This window comes from Phlebotomus papatasi, chromosome 3 (assembly GCF_024763615.1).
Source record: "Phlebotomus papatasi isolate M1 chromosome 3, Ppap_2.1, whole genome shotgun sequence".
NCBI lineage: Eukaryota > Metazoa > Arthropoda > Insecta > Diptera > Psychodidae > Phlebotomus > Phlebotomus papatasi.
The window spans coordinates 87,029,772-87,056,845 of NC_077224.1; the positions used below are offsets into that span (position 1 = coordinate 87,029,772).

Genomic DNA, 27,074 nt, shown 5'->3' on the forward strand with positions numbered 1-27,074 from the left:
GACACCAAAGCTCATGATTAATTCTAATTATGCGATTGGCAGGTTTTTTGTGCCTCATTCTCTTGCCAAAATGACACGAAATTGTGTCTGGGAGATGTGTGATTTGTGGTGAGAAAGGTCGAAAAACCCATTGGAGGCATCATCTAAAGAAAATCAAGTTGACGATGGAAATTTCCCAAAATTGCAAAATACCCCGTGTATATACTTAAATCTGCAATTGACGGCTTTGGAGTTCACACTACCAATTTGTTCCTCAGAAAATCACCAAAAGTGCAATTTGCAGACATGGAGCCCGGTGTTTTCGACAATTTTCTGATTAAATACATGAAAAGTTTATCGTTTGTTTTGGGATTTCTGGAACGGGAAAGACTGCTGTGAACACTGAAAATTTGTGAGAAATTCTCATACCAATACAATCCTACCTTGTATATTGTGATGCAAAGTTTTCGGGGTTGACTGCTCTCAGGGTTAACCCTTTAAGCACCATGAGATATTCCGAAAAAAAAGCTCATTTCATTTTTATTTGACTTATAATTTGAGAAAACTACCATTTAGGTACTTTTCTTAGCTTACAAATATTCTCTTAGCATTTGAAGGGTTTATCTTTGAGAAGTTAAAGTGTTTCTTACTTTTGCATTTGGCAAAACTCTTCGTTATATATACATATATATATATATATATATATATATATATTAACTATAGATAGTGAAGTTTAACAATAAAACGCTAATAATTTTAATCTCAAAGGCATTAAAGTGATCTTTTGGTATTAATATCAGTTTTAATTTTAGCCGAGCCTCACTTAGAAGGATTATGCTATATGAAAAAAGAATTCAATTCAATTCAATTCAAATTTATTTCAATTGTATCTCAGGAATGAACCACAAGAAGGATTTTCCAAGTAGAAAGTGAAAATTCACATCGCTTTCTTAAAAGTTTTATTTGTGTCTATCCTACTCTTTCGTACTCTTATTCTTCTTTTAAATATCACGCTAAATTAAATTTAGATCAGTTGAATTTTGACTCTGAACGTGTAAGAGAGACTTTACAAATCTTTTAATAGTGGCTCTGGCACACCTTTTAGATAAGGAAAATTTCATGAAGTCGAAATTCGAAACCTTTTCTTTCTCATATGTTTTGCATGTGGCTATCTTATTCTTTCTCACTCCAAATTCGGTTGAGCTAAATTGAATTTGGAGTGATGTTTAAGAGAAGATGAAGAATTCGAGAGATTGAGATAGACATATACAAAATATGTGAGAAAGAAAGGGATCCGAATTTCGACTTCATTAAATTTTCCTGATCTAAAATGTGTGCCGGAGTGAGAGATACGAGCAAAACTTACCATTTTTCTGATATACAAGATCCACTCAACTTCAAAGGGTTAATAATTAATCGTTGCTGCAAAAAATAATTTTTACAACTCTTTTGTTTTTGCTTTCATTCTTTCGTTTATTTTCATCTGATTTCAATAACATAACATTTGGTTTTTTTTTTCTCCTTCACTCTTCTCATAATCATCCTTATCAACTAGATTTCTTTTATTCTAGTTAATGTTATAACATTTAGCAATTTAGATAATTTTTTTCTGTCTTTTTGTTCCTATTTACAAGTCACTTTTTTTTTCTTGTGAGGGGTAAATGTCGAAAATACCATTTTAAATACAATATTTTATAAAATGTTGGGAGATGCAAAAATCATCCCGAATTACATTATAGAAATTCTAAATGTTATATTCCTTTTTTTCTTAATTTTTTTTATCTTTTAACTATTTTTTTGTGAGTTGTTTCAGTGAAGGGAAAAATATACCTTTACACATTTATATTAATAACAAAATTTGCATTAGCTTATTAGAAAACGTCGTTTCTTGTTTTTCTTAAACATTCCTCCCATGTTGGGTAATTACAAAAGAAGGTAATAAAACATTAAACAATATCAGATAACAATTAATGAGACACACACGAATGAATTCATAAGTGAATATTCGCTAATAACTATATGATTAATATTATGTACTTTCGCCAAGAAATATTATCACACACTCTAAAGAGATTTTCTCAATCGTGATAAATTAAAGACGTGTCTTATTCGTATTTGCACCTGTCCCCTATTGAACTGATGCTACTTCTCTTTTTTTTCTTATCTCGCCGCAAGGAGAATTTCTAATGATTCACCCAGAGACTCTGTGCACAGATTTATGAATTATAGTCTTGCCAGGAATGGGGTGAAAGATAAATATTTGTGTATTGTAAATATATTTATGGCAAACAAATTGAAATAATTGAATTTGGCCGAAAAGCTTCCTAAAATCAGTCGATTTGTTTGTTGTTTTTTTTTTATTTTTCAAAAATTTGCATGGTAAAAGTGCAGTGAACTCCTTTTCGAGGTGATTCATGGTGATTTTAATCGTAGTTTGGTGCTTGAATAAATCAGTAAAGTGCAAAAAATGTGATAGACGATTAAAAGCAGCAGAGGTGCAATAATGATAATGAGAAGGATAAGCATTAAATACCGCATAAATTGTGAATAAATTTTCTACCACAAAACAGCGATAATGATGTGTGCTTTGGGAATTGAGAAGAACAACTATTAATGAAATTTGCTAAATTTATAGTTTTTTTTTCTTCTTTATTACTTGACTTATTAAAAAAACGGTGAAATACAATTGTATCTCTCAAAATTGCTGTTTTATACCAAGGGTGAGCAAGAACCGTTTGAAATTGAATAAACGTCACCGTTTGTCAAAGCGGCGTTTTGATCATTGACGTATAATTTTTCTTTGTCGCTTATTCGGTTGCAAACAGTCCTGTCATCTCTGCTTTACACACTATTATAGACGAGAATTTAAAATTCTTTCATTAAAAAATAGTTCAACGCTGTTGAATTTTGGTTCTAATGGCTCCGACATAGCTTTTAACTCAGGAAAATTTCATGTAATCAAAATTCACGTGCCTTTCTTTCTCAAAAGATTTGCATATGTCTATTTCATTCTTTCGCATGATGTTTGAAAGAAGAAGAAGAGTGCGTAAAAATGAGATGAATATATGCTAAACATGTGAGAAAGCAAATTAATCCCAATTTCGACTTAATGAAATTTTCCTGATCTAAAAAGTGTACCGGAGCCATAACAGATAAATTATGACAAAAATTGCATTTAACACATAAAGTGGTCAATTTGTGAACTATTTTCTTAGCAAGAACGACTTTCGGAAAGATTTCGGAGAAAAATTTATAGGTACTGTCGAAATGTCATGTGATTGCGCGGTAATTGGATTTCACTCTACTGCTAATGGCGTTGGTACACCTTTTCAATTTAGTGAAATTCAATCTATTGAAATTTTACCTCTTACTCTTTCAAACAAAAAGGGACAGATAATCCTAACCGGCTTATGTAGGTGAGATTCTTAACGTGAGCTAACTCGGAGTGCATGCAAATTCGATTTGGAGCTGAAGTTGGGAGACGCCATTCAGTTATCTTGAATCAAATTCGTGAAGTTATACAAATTTTGTATTTAAACCAAAATATCAAGGATTTGGATGAACTGGCACAAAAGTGATATATGGGTGAAATGTAGACCAGAATGTACTCTATAATTTTCCTATAGAACATGATCTCATCGATTACTCAGAAGCCAAGATAAGCGAGGTTTTTTGTTTCTTAACTTTTTTTTTCATCCAGAGTGCCCCAAGTAGTCATTTGTTGAACTTCAACTATATCAAAGAATTGTTGTATTTTGTGGGACTTTCCATTTAAAACCATATTTTAAGTGTTTTTGTGGAGTAGAGGCAGTCAAATTGGCATCTGAGTGATTTCAAAGCGTTATTATGGGAAAAATCAATTTTTTCACACTTAAACGGCAAAATCGGAGTGATAGCGTAGTCTGACCGGAAAATGATGTATGGACGAAATGTAGAGACAAATGTCCTCTACAATTATGTCGAAGTAATCATCAAAATCGGTTCAGCGACAGTCGAGATAATTGAGGTTATGTGATATTGAAATTGGTTTTTCGACTGTGGCGCCCCTGGTGTTGGTCCCACGAAGTTCAAATATTCTAGAAAGTTGTGGCATTTGGTGAGATCTTTCGTTTAAGCCCTCATTCATCAAAATCGGTCACATAGAACCGGAGATATGATTTTTTGAATTTCGTGAACTTTGACCTCTCATATCTCCGGTTCTATTGAAACCACAGCGCACATACGCACCATTTTGGAAACGTCCTAGACTGGACTACAACATACTAAAATTTCATTAACTTGCACAATGCCGTTTTTGAGAAAAGTGACTTTGAATTTCGATGAATTTTGACGCTATCACAGCGCCACCTGTGGTGACTTTTTGAACTTCCATCTGAAAGTGCTCATCGAGACGAAACCAAAAAGGTAAAATTTAGGTCGCTATGTTAATTAGAACCGGAGATAGAGGCCGGTCAATGTTCGAACTTTGACCCCTTATAGCTCGGGTCAGGGGTTTTAGATCGACTTAAGGTTTTTTTTGTTTGATAGGTATAATCAAGGGCTACAACATACTAAAATTTCAGCCCGATTGCATAAGGAATTTTTGAGTTATTTAACTTATAAGATTTAAAAATTTTCTTTTTAATAATAGCGCCCCTAGCGGTGGTTTTATGAACTTGCGATGTTAGAAGGGGAAGTGGCATTTCACGAGAGCTTTCCAAAAAGCCCTCACTTTTTAAATTCTGACAATTAGAACCGGAGTTATGGCCATATTAAGAAATTTTTTTTGGACCCTTATAGCTCGGGTCAGGGGGGTCGGGGGACCTTAAGTTTGGTATTGATGGAAAGCTATAAGGCCCAGCTATAACATACTAAAATTTGAGCCCGCTCGATGCCATAGGGGCGGAGCTATTGAGAAAACAAAAAAAGGGGGGTCTTCAAAATGGCGGAAGGAGGGGTGGGGGGTGGGGGGTCAATGCACCAAGTTGCAATTTTCACCCGATATATAACCTTTGCCGAAAACCGCAAGTCGATATCTTTTTTAGTTTAGAAGCTATTAAGCTCCAAAGAGCGGCCGGCCGGCCGGCCAGCCGGCCGGCCGGCCGGCCGGCCGGGAACGTAAAATAGCCACATATATATTCGTGATCAGGAAGTGGCGAAACACATTTTGGCCAAGTTTGAGGTCGATCGGACGACATGAAATTTTGTTAGGATTATAGTAGGTGAGATTGTTAAGAATCTCACCTAATAAGATACGTTTATCTCCTTCTGTCAAATTAAAATTTCAATTTCATTTTCAATTTTCATTTGGTAGAAAGGAATAGCTATACCTGATTTCAATTTGAAAGAGTAGGAGGTAAAATTTCAATCAATTGAATTTGACTCAAATATTAAATTTCATTTCACAGAAAGAGACGGCTATATCTGATTTTAGTTTTAAAGAGTAAGAGGTAAATTTTCAATCGATTGAATATCATTCAATTTTAAAAGTGTGCCAGCGACTTAAAATATTATGGCTCTGACACACTTTTTCAATTTAATGAAAAGTCAATTCAATTTGAAAAATAATTTTCGAGTAAGTATTGGGATTGGGATGAGAAACTGCAGAAAATTTATTATGGAAAAATTTTATAGTCTTCTATAAGAATCATAAAATTCCCATTTAACCACCTCGAAATGGTTTAAGGAAAACACGGTGTAAATTTAAGTGCTTATAGTTTACAGTTGGTTTTAACGAGACTGACAACTATATTTACTTTAATGGTGTCCATAAAAAAGTTTTTTGCTGTAATATCTGTATTTAAATTCTCATTTTACTCCTATTTTCTAAAGTTATATTATCCTACATCAAAATATCTCATGGGAAGTGGAAGAGCCTTTTCGAAAGTCTCCCCCGTAAAAATGAACACTGCCAATTAAGAACAAATCTGCATAATAGCTTTAAATTTCTTGTTAGGGTAAGGAGGTGAGTTTGTTGGTGGTTTGAGGAAAATTGCGCATTTATTCTGTCATGCAATGAAATTAAATCATTTGAATTTTGCATTTTAATGTCATATAGCTGCAAATTTTCACCACTTCATCTCTCATCATTTTCTCAGGATACGTGAATAAATAATGTGTGACAATTGAGATGAAACTTACGAGCATAGAGTCGCAGTGGGAGACAAATAAGCTAATTTTGTGTGAGAAATTGTTGTATGTCAGATGAAGTTATAACTTTTTTTTTCTTTGCAATTATTTTTCACAAACATCCTTTTGTTTTCTCGAGCGACAAGGAACAACTTTACTACTCAATTTACTCAGTCGGAGATATGAAAAAAAAATCATTTTTCATTATGTCACAAATATCTTTTTCTTCTTTTTTGTCTTTTTCCCCTTTTTTGACAATTTTTCGCGTGACTTTCAAAAAATAAAAATGCAAAAATGTGTCGTTTTTACGAAAAAATATCCATATCATTTTCAATATTTCAACGTTGATTTATGTTCATAAATTTGTCTTGATACATGCTACAATTTTTTCTTCCTTTTCTTCAACATCCACATAGATTTTTCTTCATTCCATTTTCATCCTCTTAAGCTCATGGTTTTATTCCTTCCACAGTACACGTTAATCCTTTTGAGGAGCTTTCTTTAACAAGAGAAAGACCGATAAAGAGATAGTGATTAGTGATGTTGACACGATTTTCTTATTAACATTTTTTTTGTTAAAAAATATTTCTTGAATTAAATATTTAGCTTGGAAGCATTAAAAAGCTTTCACATTAAACAATCATGGAGCAGAATTAGCCGAGACACATGACACCGAGCTATAAAACATTCTTACAATAAGCTAAGACACCGTACCACTATAAAACTTTGCATGATATGAGCTAATACACAATAGCTAGAGGGAAGTGGGGCATCTTTGAATTTGGGGCAGCTTTGAAATTGGGATTTTTCTCCTATTTTTAAATGAAATTGTGCCATATCATAATATAGCTTCTCAATTTTCTTGTCGAGCTAAATTAAATCATTGAATCATGTAAGCCATCATGATTCAATGTCCTCCTACGCGTCTTATGCATTATAACGACATATGCTTTTATGTCCATTTCGTGAATATGTAGCCATTTGAAATATTTTATGTTACAATTTATTCTTTCCCTTAAAAAAAGATAGAATAAATGCGGACATTTCGTATAAAAGATTATTTTTCTTCTACAAAAATAGTTTTTTTGCTCTAGAACTTTTTCCCCATGATTTAGAACTTTGATCCCGGAACAAAAGTTGTTACCTATAGAGCCCGATCACAAGTAGATTTTGATTCTCCAATAGTGTCTTGGATAAAAGGTAAATAGAACTCTATTTGCATAAAAAGTTGTTGATGTTCGAAGAATTGAAATTCAATTTCGAATTTTCAAACTAAATTTTCGAAAAAGGTGGGGAAAATTTATCAAATATCACACTGAAAAGCTGACAAAATAGTTACTCGGTGACTAAGGAGTGATTAAATAATGGGACAAGAACAGTAAGCGTCGTTGTTCTGTTTTTTTCCTCACAAATGTGAAGACCGCCCGTCAAATCATTGCTCTACCTGCCGATTTTACTCGGAGATTTTTTGAATTGTAACGGTGTATTCCAGTATATTCAGAGGAATTCTGTAGATTTTCGGCAGAATTTCTGCCGAGAAAATCTGGAAAATCTCCATTACTTCACAAAAATATTGTTGATTTATGAAGAAACTGTAAAAGTTATAATGAAAATGGGATGCTCTGCTTAACAAGCATTACCGATTTAGATAAGTAAAAAAAATGCGAGCAAAAATACTAATTTTTTAAAAATCGCCCATTGAATGATATAAAAAAGACGAAATTTAGGTCGACACTCTTCTTAAAGTTTTCACTTCAGTATTCTCTACTTACGACGTCGCAGAATTCTTTATTTTATATAAACACTGTGATACCTCTAAGAAACACTGTATTGAATTTTCCAAACTTCAGTGAAAAATATTCCATCTTTTCAGACACAGCTGTCTGGAAAGTCTGGAACGGAGAAAAAAATCTACAGAAAATCGGCAAAATATCTTTAGATTATGCACCAGAAAATTTGCAAAAAGATTCTGACGAATTTTGTCCCAAGCCCAAATAAAATTCGTAGGAATATCTACAGATTTCTCGGCAGATTTTCTGCAGAGGTGTAGATATTTTCTGCAGAAATCTTAAAGATATCTGACAAAATTATTTGACGGGCGTCACATTTTGACACTTGGGCACTTTGAAATTCGAACAGGATGTACATCAGCCACCCTGCGGAATTATCAAGAAGTAAGAAAGTCTCTTTTTTGGCTTTTCAATTAGATTTTCGAATGGCTTTTCTCTTTACCAAACTCTACTTCTGTACGGAAAGGGTAACGAATTTAACTACATATTATGGTTTGTGCCTCAGCTTAGTTTGTGTTAATTAGAATAATATTTTCTCGTTATTGTTTTATTTTAAAATTTTAACTATCAAGCTTGATTTTCTGACATTTATGCTCATTTCACGGTTTTCCGATACAACCGATTATTGATTGGATCTTGGAACTTGGAAGTGAAAAGTAAAATCTTAAAATCAACCCATGACACACACTATCAATACAGTTCTTTCTTTTGTATTGAGAAATATTTAGAAAAAAATTAAATAAAGTGTTATTTAAAATGAAAACGAAAATACTAACAGTAAAGTGGTATAAGTTGGACTATGGTACAAGTTGGATAGGGCTTTTTCTCGATAAATTTAGTACTTCATTTTTATTTGTATATTTTTAATGCTTCAGTTTTATAATTTGGTTCCTTGTTCTTAAAAAAAAAATGTAGTACTGTATTTATCAAGAAAAAATCCCTGGCCAACTTGTACCGGCGAATTGTCCAATTTGTAACACTAATTCCAAATTGTATCACTTTACCCTAACTATATTTCGCTCATCAAAATCGTTATGGCTCTGCATCATATGTCTTGGCTAACAATTTTCTAAATTTTTTATGGTTGTTTTATGGTTTATGAAAGATAGGCTTTATAGCATATTGCAGCTCCTTAGAACGCTTTTTCAAGGGAGAGGGCTTTTATTTATAGAATATTTCCTATAAAAAAATGCTTTGAAAAATTAAGAGTAAACTAAGAATTTTATTTCAACATCACTAGTCACTTGAGAAAGAAGCTAAATATCTGCAATTTCTTTTGTACATTGTGTGAGACAGATTTGAGGGAAAATAAAACCTCCCTGTGCGACTCATGCTAAATATTACATGATTTTTCCTTGAGGGGGGTTCTGCTCCTTAATGTCTAAAACGTACGGATCAATATTGAGTCTAATCTGCTTCCACTTTCGCGCTTCCTATTTACTACGTCTTACACACTAAATATAATGAATTATATGAAAGTTTTTCTCTCAATATAACAATTTATGTATAACAACAACAACAAGATGATTTTGCACCCGGAAAATGACTCTCGTGTCTCTAAATTTGAGGACAAAACTACTCAATGATGTCGAGGGATAGGATATTTGGGAAAGGGAAAAATGAGAAGTAGACAGTTTTGTGAAAATTTTCAAATATTTTACAACACCCACATTCACCCTTTTCATCCAACCCTTTAACAAAATAAAATAAAAAGTTATTACATTGTGGAATGTTTGTGTCACAGTTGTGAAAATAATTATTTTTTGGGAAGGATGTTCTATTTTTTATATGGTTGAATAAATGCTGATTCACAGACGCATTTTATTAAATTAAATGCTTTAAATTTCGTTGATGATTTAATTCTTTTTCGTTAAATTTAAAATGGAGCTGCCAGTTTTTTGACAAATTGCTGAATAAGCTTTTATGATCATTGTTCAAATTTTTATAGTAGTCTCAGCTAATGTTTTGATCTTCTGCCGCTAGAGCGGCGCCAGTTTTTATAGAAAGCAGCAGGATCTTTCAAATACTGTCTTTTTCAGAAGAATTTGAAAATTCCATTATGTTTTCTTATTGATTCAGCCACAAATATCAGCAATTTATGCTTTTTCAGTGAAATTAAAGTAAAGGTATTCTAGGTTAAAGTGCACTCCCTAATTATCAAACGCTTTCGAACACATTACGATATTTCCCGAATGACTAAACATTTTCAAAAATGTCTGGTTAAAATGTCCAATGACGAATACGGTGAGAGATTTACATATTTACATCATTACAAGGTACATGGTAAAACTATTATAAATAATTTTCATCAATTTATCTATTCACCTGACATTTAGAATGTCCCTTGAGGTGACTTGATGGCCTTCACTTGTGCAGTACTGTTTCATTTTTTTCTATAATAATTCATTATTTTCTCTTTAAATATATATTTCCTTCTTAATTAACAAAGAATTTCACTAGAATTTTTTTCCTTAACCACACTTTTTTTTGTTCTTCATGTAAATTTGTATATTTTCAAGTGTTAATACCATTTCGTTCTCATTTCACTGTTTCAGTTTTCTTTAACTCTTCAGAGACAGAGAGAGTTTTGCGTCATCTATTAATTTATTAAATTTTCCCATTTCAACCCTACGTCTTGTCTACTCCGCTATTTTCACATTCGGGGTATTACATTACATTTAAAATTAATTAGCTACATTATTATCACCGTTAAAATTGACTTAAATTTCAAATGTGTTCATCGTGAATATCTGGAATAGAAGAAAATGCGTCAATTAATTTATTTTGCTTTATAAATTAACTGAGAAAAAGTTCACTAAATTAACAAAAAAACAACTCTCGATTTCACAACAACAAAAAAGGAAATCAGTGTTTTTCAGCAAAAAATGTACAAAAATCAATAAATTGAATTTTCTGTGTCGATTGATTCGATCACAAAAAAAACTAAAAGCTCTATCATATCTCCGAAACATAAAAGAAAATTGAGTAGTTATTGAGTTTTGTGAAATCATATCAATTGTCCCCAAAAATGTGAGAATAATTCAATTATTCCGCATACAAGAATAGAAGTGTCACCTCTTTGAAAACAAAAAAAAAACACTTTTCCTCCTTTAACATTTCCCTGGGCATTTTTCCAGCTTCTCTCTTGCTCTCTCATTGTTCACAATTCACAGGGAGATATTTATTGTATGGTATCTGTGGCCAGAAAAGAGATTTGCAGACTAGGGAAGGTGGGGAAAGGTTAGAATTTCTTTGACCAGGGAGTAATACAATAACTCTACATTGTACCATGGGATAAAGAGGCTGTAAAAGCTCATTAAACCATTGTAGTCCGCTCTAAATAAAATACAGCTCGCCCATTGATTTTCTAGAGCTTGTGTTGCAGTGATAATTCCATGACAATAAATTTTATAGCTTTTTTTAAGTCCTTTAGATTCTTTATAGATTTGAAAACCACTTTTTAAACTGGCTTTATAAATGTTGGTTATTATCACGTTGAAATAACGAAAAAATAACTAATATTTAACCACAAATTGATTTCTACACAAATAACTCTGTTATTTCTTTTGAATATAAAAAATATGGATTTATAAAAACTCGTCTCTTCGCCGTTAATAAGACTACATTATGACACTTTTACGACCTGAATAATGACTTAAACTTATATTGAAAATTTGAAAGAATTTTCGAAGTGCTAGGTCCTCCACTAAGTTTTAAATACGAAAACTAGTTGCTAGATTAATATTACATAATATAATAATAATAATAATAAATTTATTCAAGCTCTACATTTCCCCCCTTACCATGCGTCTGCCGCCGTCTTAGCGTTGTTGACCAGCCTCCGAAGCCAAACGGCAGAAATGCTTCTTCGTTGGCTGTGTAATCTTTGAAAAAAAAAATACTTTTACATGGATAGGGCAGCGATAAAAGGTATCGTTTCTGGACCCAAAACTATTCATTCATCCAATTTGTCACTTCTTCGACATTAGATCTTTCGTCTCTTTTGGGACTCTGAGTGAGTACCCAAAGAAGCATATGAATATTCTATGAAAAACAATGTTTTTTAATTATTAAGAACTGATAAAAATCAGATTCTTGTGGATGATTACAAACTATAAGGATGTCCAAATGTAAGATATTTTTTTGTAGGACCTAAATTAATTCCTAGGCTTAGATATTTTTGATTAAGAACTCTTTCAGGTTAAGGTTTTTCTGTACCGATTCGAAGATATATCAACAAGAACTTACCTAAAACGTTAGAAGGTCGAAAATTTTTAAACCGACGAGTTGCAGAAAAGTAAATTAAGAAGAAGAATGGTGGGCTATTTTTATTTTTGTTTCATATGTTTTTTTAAATAATATAAAACAACAAGGGGTAACTCATATTGAGAAACCCTCGTCAATTGCCCGAGAAACGCTTCACGAAACCCGATAAACCCACTTTTTGCATCGCGAAACCCGAGAAACTCAAAAATTGCATTGCGAAACCCTAGAAACCCAATTTCTGCATCGCGAAACCCGAGAAACCAGAAACCCTTGTCAGAAAAAATAATTCTTTTTTCTAAATATTCTAACACTAAAAGGAAATGGGTATGTATTACTTGACTCAAATTATTTGAATGGATGAATTTATGATTATTGGGTATTGGAACGTTTTCTTTACCAAAATACCGTTGATTGTGAATTACTGCTCAATGCTGCAAGGTCAATTATACCATAATATGACTCTTTTGTGACTTGAAAAGTTTTTCAAGATTTAAGAAGTAAATTCTTTTCTTTGAGCCTAAAAGCAATAAACCCAAAACTATTAAAATAAATGGATTTATAAGTATTTGCTATTATAACGTTTTTGCAACGTGAAAATGACTTATAAAATAGATTCTATAATCCAGAATAGATTTAAAAGTAAGGTTTAAATCAAATTCTTTTTTCGTTGATTACAATACTAATACTGCCGAGTATTCCAAGGTTAATATTACCATAATATGACCATATTATTACCTGAATAATCATTAACATCGTATATAATAAAATATTCTTTACATAACATCGTTAAAGTGAAATAGTGCATTTACTTTTCGCAGCTTCAAAAGTTACTTGTTCAAATGCATTTGTTAATGTTGGTTATTGAAACGTTTTCAAGTTCGTTCAAAGCCAGTCTAAATCTTAACTATCTAAAGTCTTGTATGATTAAATTTAATAAATACTAATCCTGAGTGTTCTAGCTCTAAAATGTATTTGTATTTTTTATAGCACTGAATGTATGGTACTCTGACAAAAAAGTTTTATTAAGCGGACAAATGGATCTTTTTATAACTGATGATGAATTTCGTCAAAAGGATGTTGTTTACCAATTTCACAACATTTACACCAATTTTTGACAAAACCTTTGCTATAATCTTTATGGAAGAGCATACTTTTTTAAGAAGATTTTTTCGCCAGACAACGGCAAAGTGGCGATCGTGTCATTACCATCATTACGCTCCTCGAACTTGGCAACCCTCCCCTATTGTAATGTTAATGTTGCCTCCCTGACCTGCTTCAGAGTGAGTGGTAGGCCACCCTGGCGCCATGTGTGATGGAGTCAGTGTGTCATGGGAAGGCTCAGAGTGCGGATGCTGAGCCTGCGAATCCCAAAAAGAGGGCCACCAACTGTTGAGTGTAAGCGTCGGTAGTTCCGGAAAGACTTCATTTTTAACAAACTTTTTTGTTAAATTACCAAACCTTTTTTCAGAGTACTTAGAACAATATGTTTACTTGAATTTATAAGTTTAGGTTATTATTAAGTAATTGTATCGAGATTTTATTACAACAATGTTCCCGTATTTGTAGAATCTGCTTAATCCATTGTAGACCGCTCAATGTGGTTGCTGCCTTATGGATGTAAAAATATCCTTTTCAGGCATTGTATCAAGTGCGAGTGTTGTGTCAGGGATTTCAGAGCCAGAGACGCTCTTACCCATTGGCCACGAGATCCCGGTCTCCATAAAATTGTTATCGACTAAACAAGTAACTTAACTATTTAACAAAAACTAAATTTAGGGGAAACACAGGGTAGCATCAAACACTGCGATTTTTAATCAGCTATTTGACTTCTTAGGACAAGACCTATAGGAATTTATAGGCACTATAGGGATGCTTGTCCACTGAAGAAATGGTTGAGATAGTCCACGTAGTTAAGAAATAAAAATTAGTTTTTGATGCAACCCCATGTATGGTAGTGCCCCAGTTTCCCCTACTAAACTAATTCTAACTCATAATTGTTTCAGTGTAAAATACATAGGTTATTATTATTATAACGTTAAGAAGACCACAATATCTTTAATGTAAATATAACTTAAACAGAATTATGGATAAATATTTCGTAGACACTGCAACGTTACTAATACCACATTATGACCTTTTTCTGACCTGAAGACCTTTTAAGAGTAAACAGAATTCATAGTATAAGTTTGTAGTTATTTCGTAGTTATCACGTAGTCACTGCAACTAATTTATATCTCCTTTTTGTTTTCCTAATTTATATCCGTTGTGAGAGATAACAGAGAGGGATATTCTCTAGGGAAATGCATGAACAATGACGAGCTCAGTAAATAGGGAAATTGAATAAAATTTTCTCAAGTTACCGCCTAATTTGCATCTTAATCGACAGATTCATTAGCATGAGTTGTTGTGTGAAAAATAATTCGGTGAAAAGTTAGGACAGAGCTTCCCAAAAACCCAGCCGGTAAATTGGGCGGGAAAATGGGTCAACGTTACAGGGATTGGGGTGATGACACAAAATGTTAGTTAGGAAAAAAAATCTGCTATCCCTGGAATATATCATGCTGGGTAAATATTATCCTTTTGCACCATTCATAAGCTCCATAAAATATACAGCATTTTGCGTGGGGTTGCTATAAAATCATATGTGGATGTGCTTTTCGCCTTTTTTTTGTCCATAAATACAAAATAGAGCCAATTCAATATACATATATCTTCCAAGTAACTCTATTGAGTTATAGACCACAACTTTCTCGTTGTTCTCTGTCTTTGTTTTTTTTCGTGGTATGATGAGTACTTTAAGCCCGATTGACTCTAAGGCAGTTTTGTTGAATAATAGATAAACATCTACATTATCTATAGGTCCCAAGTATGAGGAAGGAAACCCATAATCACCACGTATTGTTCTTGGAAATCACTGAATCACTCCTCATATTCGATTATCCTCAATGTCAATGATAGAGGGTTTATGGCTGTGAATCACATAGGTACTCAGTTCAACCACCCTTCCCTTACTCTTATGGAAAAATCCCAAATAAGGGCGTATTCCATTGATGCTTTTCTTTTCAAACTTTGCAAAATATTCTGTTTTGCAAAGTTTTAAAGCAAAAGACAAATGCAAAGTGCAAAGTATTCATTCTGCAAACTTCGAGATTGAAATTATATGCTAAAAAGAGTGCTTTTGTCAAAAGCACTTTTGTACTTTTCGCTCAAAACATTTTTAATGTTTTTAATAAAAATTGCAAAGCTATTTGATAATTTGTACTTACAAAAAGCAAAATACTTTTTAACAAAGTCAAGAAATGCAAATATTCAAAAGGAAACTTTATTTTTCGATATTAAATACTCCTTCCATTCTGAAAAAAAGTTGTACGTTTGCTGGTAGAGTACTAGTTTTTGGCTTCAAACTTCAAATGAAACGATTTTGAATGCAAGCACAAAGAATAAGAATCTTCCTAAAAAATCAAATTTTAATTCAATATTTATGAATTCGAGCTTATTGAAAATTCTTTAATAATGCATCAAATCTTTAGATATTTTGGATAAAGATATAAATCTCTTTGGATTTTTTTTTTGAAAAACTTCTTATATAAACTAAACTAAAGAAATGTTAGGCCTTCACTTGAAAAATCGCCATAAATCCTTTTAATCCGATTTTGATGATTTCAACTAGCTGATAAACTTTACATTTAGGTATTCAAAAATTGAAGATTATGGCACCCCTGGCACACCTTTTTAATTGAATAAAATTCAATCGATTGAAATTTCACATCTTTCAAATTTCATTCTTTCAAACTAAAATAAGATATGTTAACCTCTTTTCCTTAAATGAAATTGAAATTGAAAATCAAAATGAAATGAAAATTGAGGCTCTAGAGAACGTATTTCTCATTAAAAGTTTGCTAATGAATTGCAATGCAAAGTTCACTAGCAAAATGCGTTTGCTTAATCTCAAATTAATTTTTCAATAATTGCATACTTGACAATTTATTTTTAAAAGATTCTTTTAATTAAAAAGAAACAATAATTTTACTTTGAATTTAGATTAATGTATAAAAAAATAAAAATAAAAATTTCTAGCTTTGTACTTTTCAAAAGCGGTTCCTCAAGTGCATGATCCAAAATAAGATATAATAGATTTTTTATTTTCGTTTACGTAAAATTTTAATATTTCTATTTTTTTCGTAAAAGACTGTACTTTGCACTTTGCACTTGACAAAAAAAGTTGCAAAGTTTTAATGGTTCAAACAATTGCTGAATGAGTGTACCACTTTCCAGTTTTCGAATAACAGATTCCTTGTGGTCTATTTAAAATTTAATGGCATTATCTTTCATGGAATACGCCCCAAGAGTCAGAAAGAGGTTGATGGGGATTGATAGGTAAAGTATTCGGAAGTGGAATGCTTAAGCATAATCCTTACAGATAACTCTCTGAGAAGTCCATGTCGGATTGACTGGCGCGAGAGGATCGGGTTTGGGTGGAGAAACCACCACCGATGGCACTATCAAAGTCTGAACTTGTTGTCGGATCCGGTTGGATGACAACCAGAGTGTCCTTACCTTGTGTTATTGCGGTCGTCGTTGGGGCACCACCTTGTATGTCTGTATCCTGAGTTTGTCCCTTGTTGCTATCACGTTCAATTAGTCTTTGACGAAGAAGCCGGATTTTTTCCTCCTTCTGCAAAAGGACCAAATTTTAGTGACCAAATTCGATTTGTTCTGTAGGGGATGGTCAGGCACTTTTGGTCGCAATTTTTTCTTTCGGCTAACTTGAAAATAAATATTGTAATATACTCTAAAAAAAAGTTTTGTTAAACGAACAAATGGATTTTGTTCAAATTTTGTCGAAAGGATGTTATTTACCAATTTGACAAAACTTTTTCTCGCATTTTATATGGGAAAACACCCTTTTGACAAACTTTTAACAAAATCCAGTTGGCCGCCGATTTGACAAAACTTTTCCATATTTTGTATAGAAGAACATCCTTTTGACAAACTTGTCTTGTTAATTTGACAAAACTTTTTTTTCTGAGTAGGGGAAGCGCGCTACTTTCGGACGACTCAAGCTTCGGACAATTCATTTTTTTCTCTATGTACCTTATGGATTTCACCCATCACTCTTTTCTGAAAATTTGAGATATTGGACTAGATATTTAGATATATTATTATAATGAGCCGAATTCATTTATAACACATTAAAAAAAACTGATTTATGCGAAGTATAAATCGTCCGAATGTAGCGCGCTTTCCCCTAGAGCACTCACGCGAGAATTGGCGTACGAATAAAATTTTGTGAGAATGGTCATAAGCCTAAATATTATTGTGACGTGAAAATTTCACAGGATCTCTCCAGAGACGATAGTTTAGGTTAGCCATCGCAGATTTGAGTTACAGACGTCCAAATAAGACATTTTCACTTAAAGCTATAATTCATGCGAGCAATACTGATGATAAAGAATAATTAACCTTTTAGAGAGCGAGGGAGATAGAAGACAAGCTTCTAATCTTCTTAAGATAGGAGGTGTGAACAACTTATGCGAAATGAGCTTGATGACCATGTCACATATAAGATTAATATTAAGATTAATACTTTCTGAACTGCGAGAATGCCAACAAAGGATAGCAAGTGTTTTATCTTGCCTCTTCCTCGCGCTTCGCTCGAAAACTTTCTAAGTATAATAAATATAATAATATATATAATAAGTATAATAATATATATAATAAGTATAATAAATAAGAGCTTCGTTTTCAATTTTTGGCCTGAAAAAGACCTCATCCAGAATTTTCCAACTTTTCGTTACTCACCTGGGCAATCAGCTTCTGAAGATCATCATTTTCTGACACAAGCTTCTGATAGCGCTCCTCGTCCTCCTTTGAGATTCCCGCATCGGGATTATATTTCGATTCGGCTTTATCTTTAGGATGTCGTATCACTTCAATAACCTACAGAGATTAATATCAAAGTTTGAAGTCCTTTAAGCACTTATATCTCTCTTCAATGATGCAATTTAAATTCAGAATAGCATTAATGTAAGGATGTTCCTTGGAAGACAATTTCAAATGCAGCAGTGATTTATGAATCATGCACTTCACACTCCAATATGCAACAATTGTCTTATATTTGCATTGCAATGCATCTGATGCAATGCGAACTGTACTTTGACATTGCATTTTGGAGTGGTCTTGAGGGTGGGAATTTGTGCAGTACTCTCTCTCAGAGTCGAAACATCATCCCCCATCATATGAAATCAGCATCTCTTTTGAATGGCAAAAAAAAATACAGTGAGAGAGATTTTGGTACAAGTTAAATCGGATCATGTGGCTTTGAATGGAACTTGGTAATCCTCTTCCCCATTGACCCAAATCAATGTTTAACTATCTCATGTTTCTCAGAATTTCCAATGAATCCAAACGTCATTTTGTATAATTGAGAAGTGAACTTTTAGAATACACATAGGGGATAACGAGAGTACTTGGGACAGGATCACTGTAATTTGAGGCATTGAAATTTTAGTGCTTCAGCTGTGCCGAAAAATTGATGACATGTTCGATGGTTCATTCAGAAATGGTCGATGATGGAAAAATTGATGACATGTTCGATGGTTCATTCAGAAATGGTCTGACGACGTAAAATCGTAAGGTGCAAGTGTCTACTCTATTGAGGGTTACGTACGTCTACTTCATGACTAGATGGCAGAGAAACACGTCAAATGCGTTGTGCAGTGCTTTATACTCAACGCATTATATTCTTTATACAGGCTTTAGATCTAAGATTTGGTCATATAACTTATGTAATTCAACTCATGTCTTATGTAATGTCTTATCTTATAAGAAATACACAGATCGGCATGATATCGTTAGATCGACACTCGAGTTAACCATGAAAGGCACAGTTATCTACTCCAAAGTAATTATTTGCCCATTCGAATTAAAGTTTGTAAGTTCCCAAGTAGCAAAATGAAGTCAGCGTATTGTTAATTTATTGTTCGGTTATAGTATTTTTTGTATATCCAAATGTTATACATTCAAAGCGGAAAGTAAGCTCTATGTTATAAAAAAGGTAAGGATTATAAAAAGGGCTGGAAAAGCGTTCCGGGCTGTGCGAAGTTCTCCAACTCGTGATTTGGATACTCTACCATAAAAGTACCTTAAAGTACCTAAAAAGTCTTTTCACAGCACGCACCGGTTCTCAACCGATTTAAACCGATTCATAAATCACTGAAAAATCCTCCAAAATTGTTTTATGATTAAATTAATTGATTTTCAGACAAAAATTACTTGTTGATTCATAGTCGGTTCATTACCGGTTCACAACCGATTTTAACCGATTTAAGAATCATCCAGTACAGCTATCAAAAGACACAATAGAAATAATATAATTAAATTTTGGATAAAAAGGGGTTGCAAAGCGTCCAAGTCTTGCAATATGCTCGAAATCGTGATTAGATGTTATACCTCAAAAGTATTCTCGTATCATTGGCGTTTACCGGTGCACAACCGATTTATTGAACAAACGGTATCACTCTGAAGATCGCCCAAAATAGCTTAGGAGCAATATAATTGAATTTTGAATAAAAATCAGTTATCTTTTAAGAACTGGATCCTTACCGGTTCAGAATCGATTGTAACCGGGTTAGTTTTATCTGATAGATTAAAAAATCACTCAAAATAATGTCCAAAATACATCTGAGGTGTGTGTAATATAAGTAAATTTCGAATAAAAATTAACTATCCGTTCATAGCCTTATCATTATCGGTTGATTACAGATCAGAGTCAGTCCAGGATTTTCAAGATTTTTTTCAAGGCTTTTTAAGCCTTAATCTTGAAAAACCGTTATTAAGAATGATTTACCGGCATTTTCGTATAAAGACGAAATGTCTGCCAAGACAACATATAAAATATAATCAAAAATGAAAAAAGCCACACGACGTGTTTACGAGTGATTAGAAAAAATGTGATGGGAAGGAGAGGATGGTAGCGAATGAGGGACATGTTAACGATCCTTGGGTCGACTTATAGGGGGTCACCCGAATGTGCCAAATCTCTATTTCTTACCGTTTAGCCGGGGATCTCAGTTACACAATAGGCAAGACCGTTGGTTTTTGCCCGGATAGATCCCCGGCTCGACTGACAGTGTTATGAATTCAAGTCCCGTCCGGTGCAAAGATCTGAATGTCTAGAAAGAGACATTTTCACTGTGACTGTTACGAGGGAGGCATTCCTGTGTGATGTACGATCAGTAGATTCTTCCACCACGAGATATACGATAACATGATTGAATTGTAACAAATATATCCCGATTAATAATAATAACCGTTTGTTCTCTAAACCTCACGACAGCCGGACTGACAGATGTACAAACAACGTGACGTCAAAAAGTCAAAGCTTCAGATTTCCAAAATTTTACCAAAGTACGATCCTTTGCAGAGTAAGGAGTCGAAAAATATACATAACTCAAAATCGAGAGATCTCTCTTTAGAGTTCGAGCAGTAAAATTAGTTAACGGTTATGAACCGGTTCATAACTGATTGGAATCGGTTCAGACTTGTCAGGAATTCCAAGACCTTTCCAACGAACCCAAACCTCCATTTAAGATCCTAAAAGCCAAAATTCTAAATGGCTAAAATACCGAATGGTCATTATTATCGACCAATCGATCTCGAGCGAACGTGAGTACGATCGTATTAGTAAATAATTCTGGATTTTGGTTTTTGGAATTTTGACCGGGTATCAGAAAAGTATTTGAAGGTAATGCAGATAATAAAGGTTGTCTGTTTTATTTAATCATAGAATTCACGCACAGGAAAATGCAATAGCGGCAACTCTTTAATGGTAATCATAGTGGGTAAAATTTACGTTTAATTGACATTCATTTCACTTCGAGAAAATTACTTTAGTTCTTTGAGAAAAAACTTTCAGTAGGCTTTTGCTATTTTCTTAGCTGATCTTGGCAAAATAAAGTAATATTGTGGTCAGAGATTACCCAAGAAGCAAAATAGCCGCCTTATAGAACCAAGTATTAAATAAGTCTTTTAGTGCACTTTTAAAAGACTTAAAGTGAGAATTTTCTGTTGAAATTCCTATAGAAGCTCTTAAGATCCTTAATAGTGCGCCACTTTACTTATAGTAATCTCAGTGATGGAACCAGGAGCGTTATAAGCAAATAAAAAGATTTTCGTTTCTATAATGCCTTACTTGGGGAATTCTACAAGACCATAATGAGAAAGAATTGCTTCTTGGGTAGGGCTCATGATCTCTGATTATTTTATTGAAGTCATTTTAATAATGTTTTGACTATAAAGAAAAATTACAAATAATCCGACGTATAAGCAATAATTCAATTTGTTTAGTCAATATTCATCGTGTTTATCTTTTCGGAATCAAAAACTATTCCAAAAAGTTCCCTTAAAATTCCCCACTCTCCCCTATTCGTGGATTGAATAACTATCTCCTCGTTTATCGTGCCAAAAAAAATCCCTTGGTAGATATAAGTGTGATAAGGTCAGACTGAATCCATTGTATGAGAACATTTGAGCGACATTAGGCAACTTTGCCAATTCCTCGAACAGAAACTTTTCCCAAAAGAATCTCACACAATGATGGTATTTTAAGTACTCTCAATCTTTGAAGAAGCTTTTGCCTGTAAAAGTGCACAATATCTAGAAGTGGTTTTGAATTTCAGGAAATGACTGGGAAAATTCTCTTGCATTTCCATAGCTTTTTAAGGGGAATTGTATGTCTCCTCCAGGATAGATTTATAGAGGATATTCATTTCATGCGAAATCCTCGGAGATTTCGAGAATGCAAGAGTTCAACTCAATCCTGGCTCAATGGCCAAACACTCATCTTAAGTGCTTCTAAGTGTTTCAATAAACTCCTCAAGAGTTAAATACGTCTTTCTTGGGCACTGAAGAAAGCTCTGCAAAATATCCATCAAAGTTTCTTACAGGAATAGCTAAATAACTTTGGTCCGAGAAAGAAATGAATAACGTCAAAGTTTGGAGGATATTTCGAGATGAAGATTTTCAAAAGTCTTTGAGCTATGTAAATAAATTATTAATTGGAGAAAATCTTCGAGAGAGTGCTTCTTCCGTAGTGGAAGTGATTATAGTTTTAGCTTTTCCTGGTGCTGTATGGTTAAAATTATGCATAAATTGTACTTGTACTACTACTACTACTACTAGTACTACTACTACTGTACTATACTCATTTACTCAAAATGTGCTGAAAAAAGGCTCTTGGTAGCAGTGGTAAAGTGTTCCAACTTTGCAAAATGCTTGAACTCTGATGCATGCCCGGAATTTAAAGTAATGGAACCAGAAGATTAAATTTTGAAGAAACTCAATTGACCAGTTCATAACCAGTTGTCGGTGAATAAACACTGCAAAGTTTTTTTAAGGGGTTATATCCAACCGAAATTGTTTAAATTGGCTTTTTTCGTGCTTAAATGACATAATTTCATAATATAACTGAGTTAAAAGAAGTTAGTTGCACGTATTTAATGCACGTAACCCCTTAAGATTTGACCTTGAAATTATTTTAAAGGGGAATTTTTCAAGGACACTGCAATTTAGTTGGTTCAATTTTTATTATTCGAGATAAAGAAATAAGAGATATAGAGAATTAGGATCCTCGGGAAACACCCCCCTTAAGTACACCCTGGGGCCATTATTTTCCCCCACCTCTCCCCTTCCTATCCAAAACTATGTTTTTTGGGATTGATCGAAAACGCGTCGTGCGACTTCTGTCGTTTCTGGATGTTTTTAGAAGTTTCCCAGGAGGACATTTAGTCCATATAGGGAAATACCGTCGAATCAATTCTAATAACGGTTTTTTTTAAATCAAATATAATGTAAGGTAAAGTGCCCTTAAGTCGACCGGTTCTTCAATTCGACCGGTAGAGTTATTTATTCAGTTTATTTATATTTGCACTCATATTTGGCGTATGATAATCTAACATTAATAGGTCAATTATTCCATCAATAATGTGAATCAGTTACAATTTCGTGTAAATTTGCCATCAAACATTTAAAAATTGACCCACCGATCGAGTCGAGGAACCGGTCGACTCGAGGGCACTTTACCTAATCAGAGAGCACAATTTTTGCAGCGTTTTCAGGAAAAATATGTTGAAAACGCTGTCTTTTTTAGTTAACTGTGCTCGTTGGGATGATTGCTCTCGTTGGAGAGGTCTTGGATTTCCTGAGAAGTCTGAACCGATTCCATTCGGTTATGAATTGGTAATGAACCTGTTCACACCGAAAACAGATTATTATTCAAAATCAATGATATTACTTCCAATGTGTATTTTAGTCAATATATTTTGAGTGATTTCTAAATCGGTTAAATTTGATTGTGAACCGGTAATGATCCGACTATGAACAGAAAACTAATGTATGTCCGAAATCAATTTTATTACTCTTAAAACTGTTTAGGAGGATCTTTTGAGTGATGTAGGAATCGGTTTAAATCGGTTGAGAACCGGTAAACTGGAAATCATGTAAAATTTTAAGGTATAGAATTAAGTTACGCGTTCCAGCACTTCGTAAAGCCTTGAACGCTTTGCCACCCCGTTTTTACAAGAAAATAGTAAGTTTTTTGTAAATCGTCGGTTGAATCAGCCATAATCGTATCTGGATGTGTTTCGCATTAGCATTTGTTGTATCATTTCTGGTAGGTGAACTGACGCGACGGTGAGTTATTTGTTTTGCTATTTCAGGACAAAGTTGTCCTTCCGATAAGCGTTGGTGAGGTGATTAAATCTAAAATTGAAACACTGAAGGTTCCAGAACTTTCGACACTGTATCGTATCCCCTTCAGTGTTTCTTGGTTAACCAAACTTCAGACCTGAGACTTAGCCACATGGCTTAACTGTTTTAATTTTGAACAATCAAGATTTTTTGGAAAAATTTGACTTAGAATTGGATTACTAAGGACAAATGACCTATTAAATTCTGAAAATGGAATAAAATTAGATGGTATTTAGGATTTTGAGATCGTCGAAAACTGAGCTAAACCTCTAATCTGAAGACCGCTTTAGTCTAATATCTTTAGAAAACGTTAGAAGCTAATTTTCTTTATTTTTCGCTGCAAAACGACTTGGTACTTTGTTGTGTTTTCGAATTGAGGCAAACAACGATATAAACTGTGACTCTTCTATGAAATTATAATAAAAAGACATGCAGATACGACAACGGTTGATATAACTAACGAAATATTAAGTTGAATTCCAGTAATACAATAACCCATATTGTGGAAGCGAGACTTGTATGAATACTTTCGATTTTTGAATTGCACCGTTTGGATTGTTATGAATTTTCACTTAAGTGCATACTTCGGGAGAACTATGCATACAGATTTTTCTATACAGCATCCAGTGCTTATGCTATTAATTCATTATAAAGAAGTCAATAACATTATGTCATTTAATAAAAGTCGAAAAGTATATCAAAAAATACATTTTCCTGGTATTAGTATTATACTTGTCTCCTCTCCGTGAAGTTCGAGCTGTAAAATGTCAACTACACTGAATAAATTACATCAATTCTCGCTGGTTTGGAATTAAAGAAAAATATTTGTCTAGTAAAAATATGCATGTCGTGCCCAGTTATAATTTCTATGCTAGATTGCATCGCGAAAATGCATAGAAAATTGTTGTAGTTGAGAGTGGGAAACTTCCTCCAAAGCCCTTGTATTATTCATATGAAAAAGCTAATAAGATTTTCATGAGGATTTTTTTTGCCAACCCTAATACATTCTTCGTGTTTTCCTCTTGAAATTCAGAGATGGGTTAAATGGTTCTCCTGTTACCCAGCTATAATGCGCAATAAACGTTTCAAATTCTGACGATAGATGAAAAACAAGATCTTCAAAAGTGGCACACAGGGAAACTTGGCAAGAGACATCAAATAAATGGATGTGTTTTTCAGTTTTGAAAGAAGCAATTGAGATGTCATCGAACACGGACGTTTGTGCGGAGTGTGATCGGGAGTTCCGCTCTCGAGCGGGAAAAGTTACTAAACCCATAGTGTGTGATCAATGTGATGGCAATTTTCACGGGAATTGTACTGGGCTGGATTGGAAAAGTATCAGTGATATCGTGAAAACGAATCGTAAGTGGACATGCAAACACTGCAAAAGGAAATCCAGCACTGGACAAAGGAAATCCCTCACTTCCCAACGCACCAAGTCAACGTCAAATGACCTGGGGTCGGCGGGAAACCTCATGGGACAGCTTGACGGTATCTCAATGCAATTGGGTGCCGTGAAAAATGCTGCTCTTCAAATGGGGGACAAACTCCCGGGAGCTTCAGAAATAAGCGGAAAAATCGATCAAATTGTCGGTGAAATTGCTAAAATTGGTGATCTCATCAAAGAGCAATATGATCGAATCAATGAACTGGGAGACATGCACTTCGATCTGAAAAGTGATAATGTGAAATTGAGAGAGGAGATTAAATCAGTTAAAATCTCTCTCGAAATGGAGAAACAAAATAAGCTGAACCGGGATATCGTCCTCTGTGGATTGCCAAAAAAAGAGATAGATGCGAAAAAAGTGTTCAACAAAATGTGTGAAAGACTGGGTATTGACTGCGAAAGCTCTAAAAGTGTTTGTGATGAACAACTGCAACTGTTTTCAATCGACAATAAAGCAGTTTGTGAAAACAGGTTGCTGATATCAAATCTCAGCACTGAACTGCGTGGAGGAATCATGCTCAAATACAAGGAGACAAAAACCATGAATAATTATATCACTGCAGCAGATTTGGTCGAAGATGGGGATTCAAAACCCATTTACATCAACGATCATCTAACGGGCTATTTTCAGTTGCTATTTAAAAAAGCCCGCGATATTCGTAAAAACGGCGTCGTCAAATACGTGTGGACAAAGGAGGGAAGACTTTTCGTGAGAAAGGAGCCTAGCTCCAAAATATATCAGATAAAACATCTTGATGACTTGGAAAGATTTAAATGAAGAAATCAGTCTTTCCCTCCTCCACGAACCAATGATTGATGCCGAAGCAGAACTATCGCAGCTGAAACTGGAAAAGAATTCAATGCATTTTATGTATTTAAACGCAAGGAGTTTAAAAAATAAAATAGATGAACTTGAAGCTATTGTGAAAAGTGTTGGTGTTGGGCTATCAATGTTAATGGTAACTGAAACATGGGTAAAAAAAGACGAAGAACAATTCATAAATTTAAGTGATTTTGAGTTTGTGAATGCAGGGAGATCAATAAGGACTGGGGGAGGCTGTGGAATGTTCATAAACAAAAAACTAAGCTATGAAGTGAAATCATCAGTGGTGGACGAATTCCACAGCTTCCTCGCGGTTGAGGTACAAGCTGAAAGAGAAACTATCACCGTGTTGGTAGTCTATAGACCACCTGGTTACAGTAAGAGTGTTATAAGTGCTTTCTGGGAAAAACTACTTGCTGAAGTGACTAAAATAAAAACAAAAAGTGCTCTTATAATTGGAGACTTCAATATCGATTACAATTCTACACTTGATCCTGTGAAACAAATTGTGAGAGATCTTCAAACGGACTTGTCTTCTGAAGGTTTTGTTTTATGTAATGGTAGCACAACTACAAGAATGGCAAGTCGTTCATTATTAGACCATTTATATACAAATAAGTTGGATATAAAATTAAAAATTTCTTATATGAATCTTGATATCTCAGACCATGCTGTAATGCTTGGCTCTTGGGATCTCAATAAAAATAGTGAAAATAAAAAATCAACGTATTACATTAGGAAATTTAATAAAATTGATTATAAAAAATTAAATAAAGACTTAGAAAAAATAAAACCTTACAAAACGAATGATAATATTAACAATTCTGTGAATGAGCTATACTGTAGCATTAATGAAGCATTAAATAATAACACAGTCACTAAAACAATAAAAATGAATGATAAACAAAAAGTG

General features: G+C 33.6%; 1 protein-coding gene across 4 annotated transcripts in view; it reads right to left on the bottom strand.

The window, feature by feature from the left end:
* Window positions 1-1,426: 1,426 nt before the first annotated feature.
* The window catches only part of LOC129806204 (gamma-aminobutyric acid type B receptor subunit 1), a 97,795-nt gene continuing 72,147 nt past the window's right edge, over window positions 1,427-27,074 (bottom strand). For 2 of the 4 annotated variants that reach the window (XM_055854615.1, XM_055854614.1), the window contains exons 14-16: window positions 17,946-18,083; window positions 16,701-16,818; window positions 1,427-10,627 (exon numbers count right to left, since the gene is read on the bottom strand). In XM_055854615.1, coding sequence (XP_055710590.1) covers window positions 10,605-10,627; window positions 16,701-16,818; window positions 17,946-18,083 — 279 coding nt within the window. In that variant the 3' untranslated portion in view covers window positions 1,427-10,604. Of the gene's footprint in view, window positions 10,628-16,316; window positions 16,819-17,945; window positions 18,084-27,074 lie in introns of those variants that run through there. The other 2 variants (XM_055854611.1, XM_055854612.1) reach the window with 2 other exon arrangements.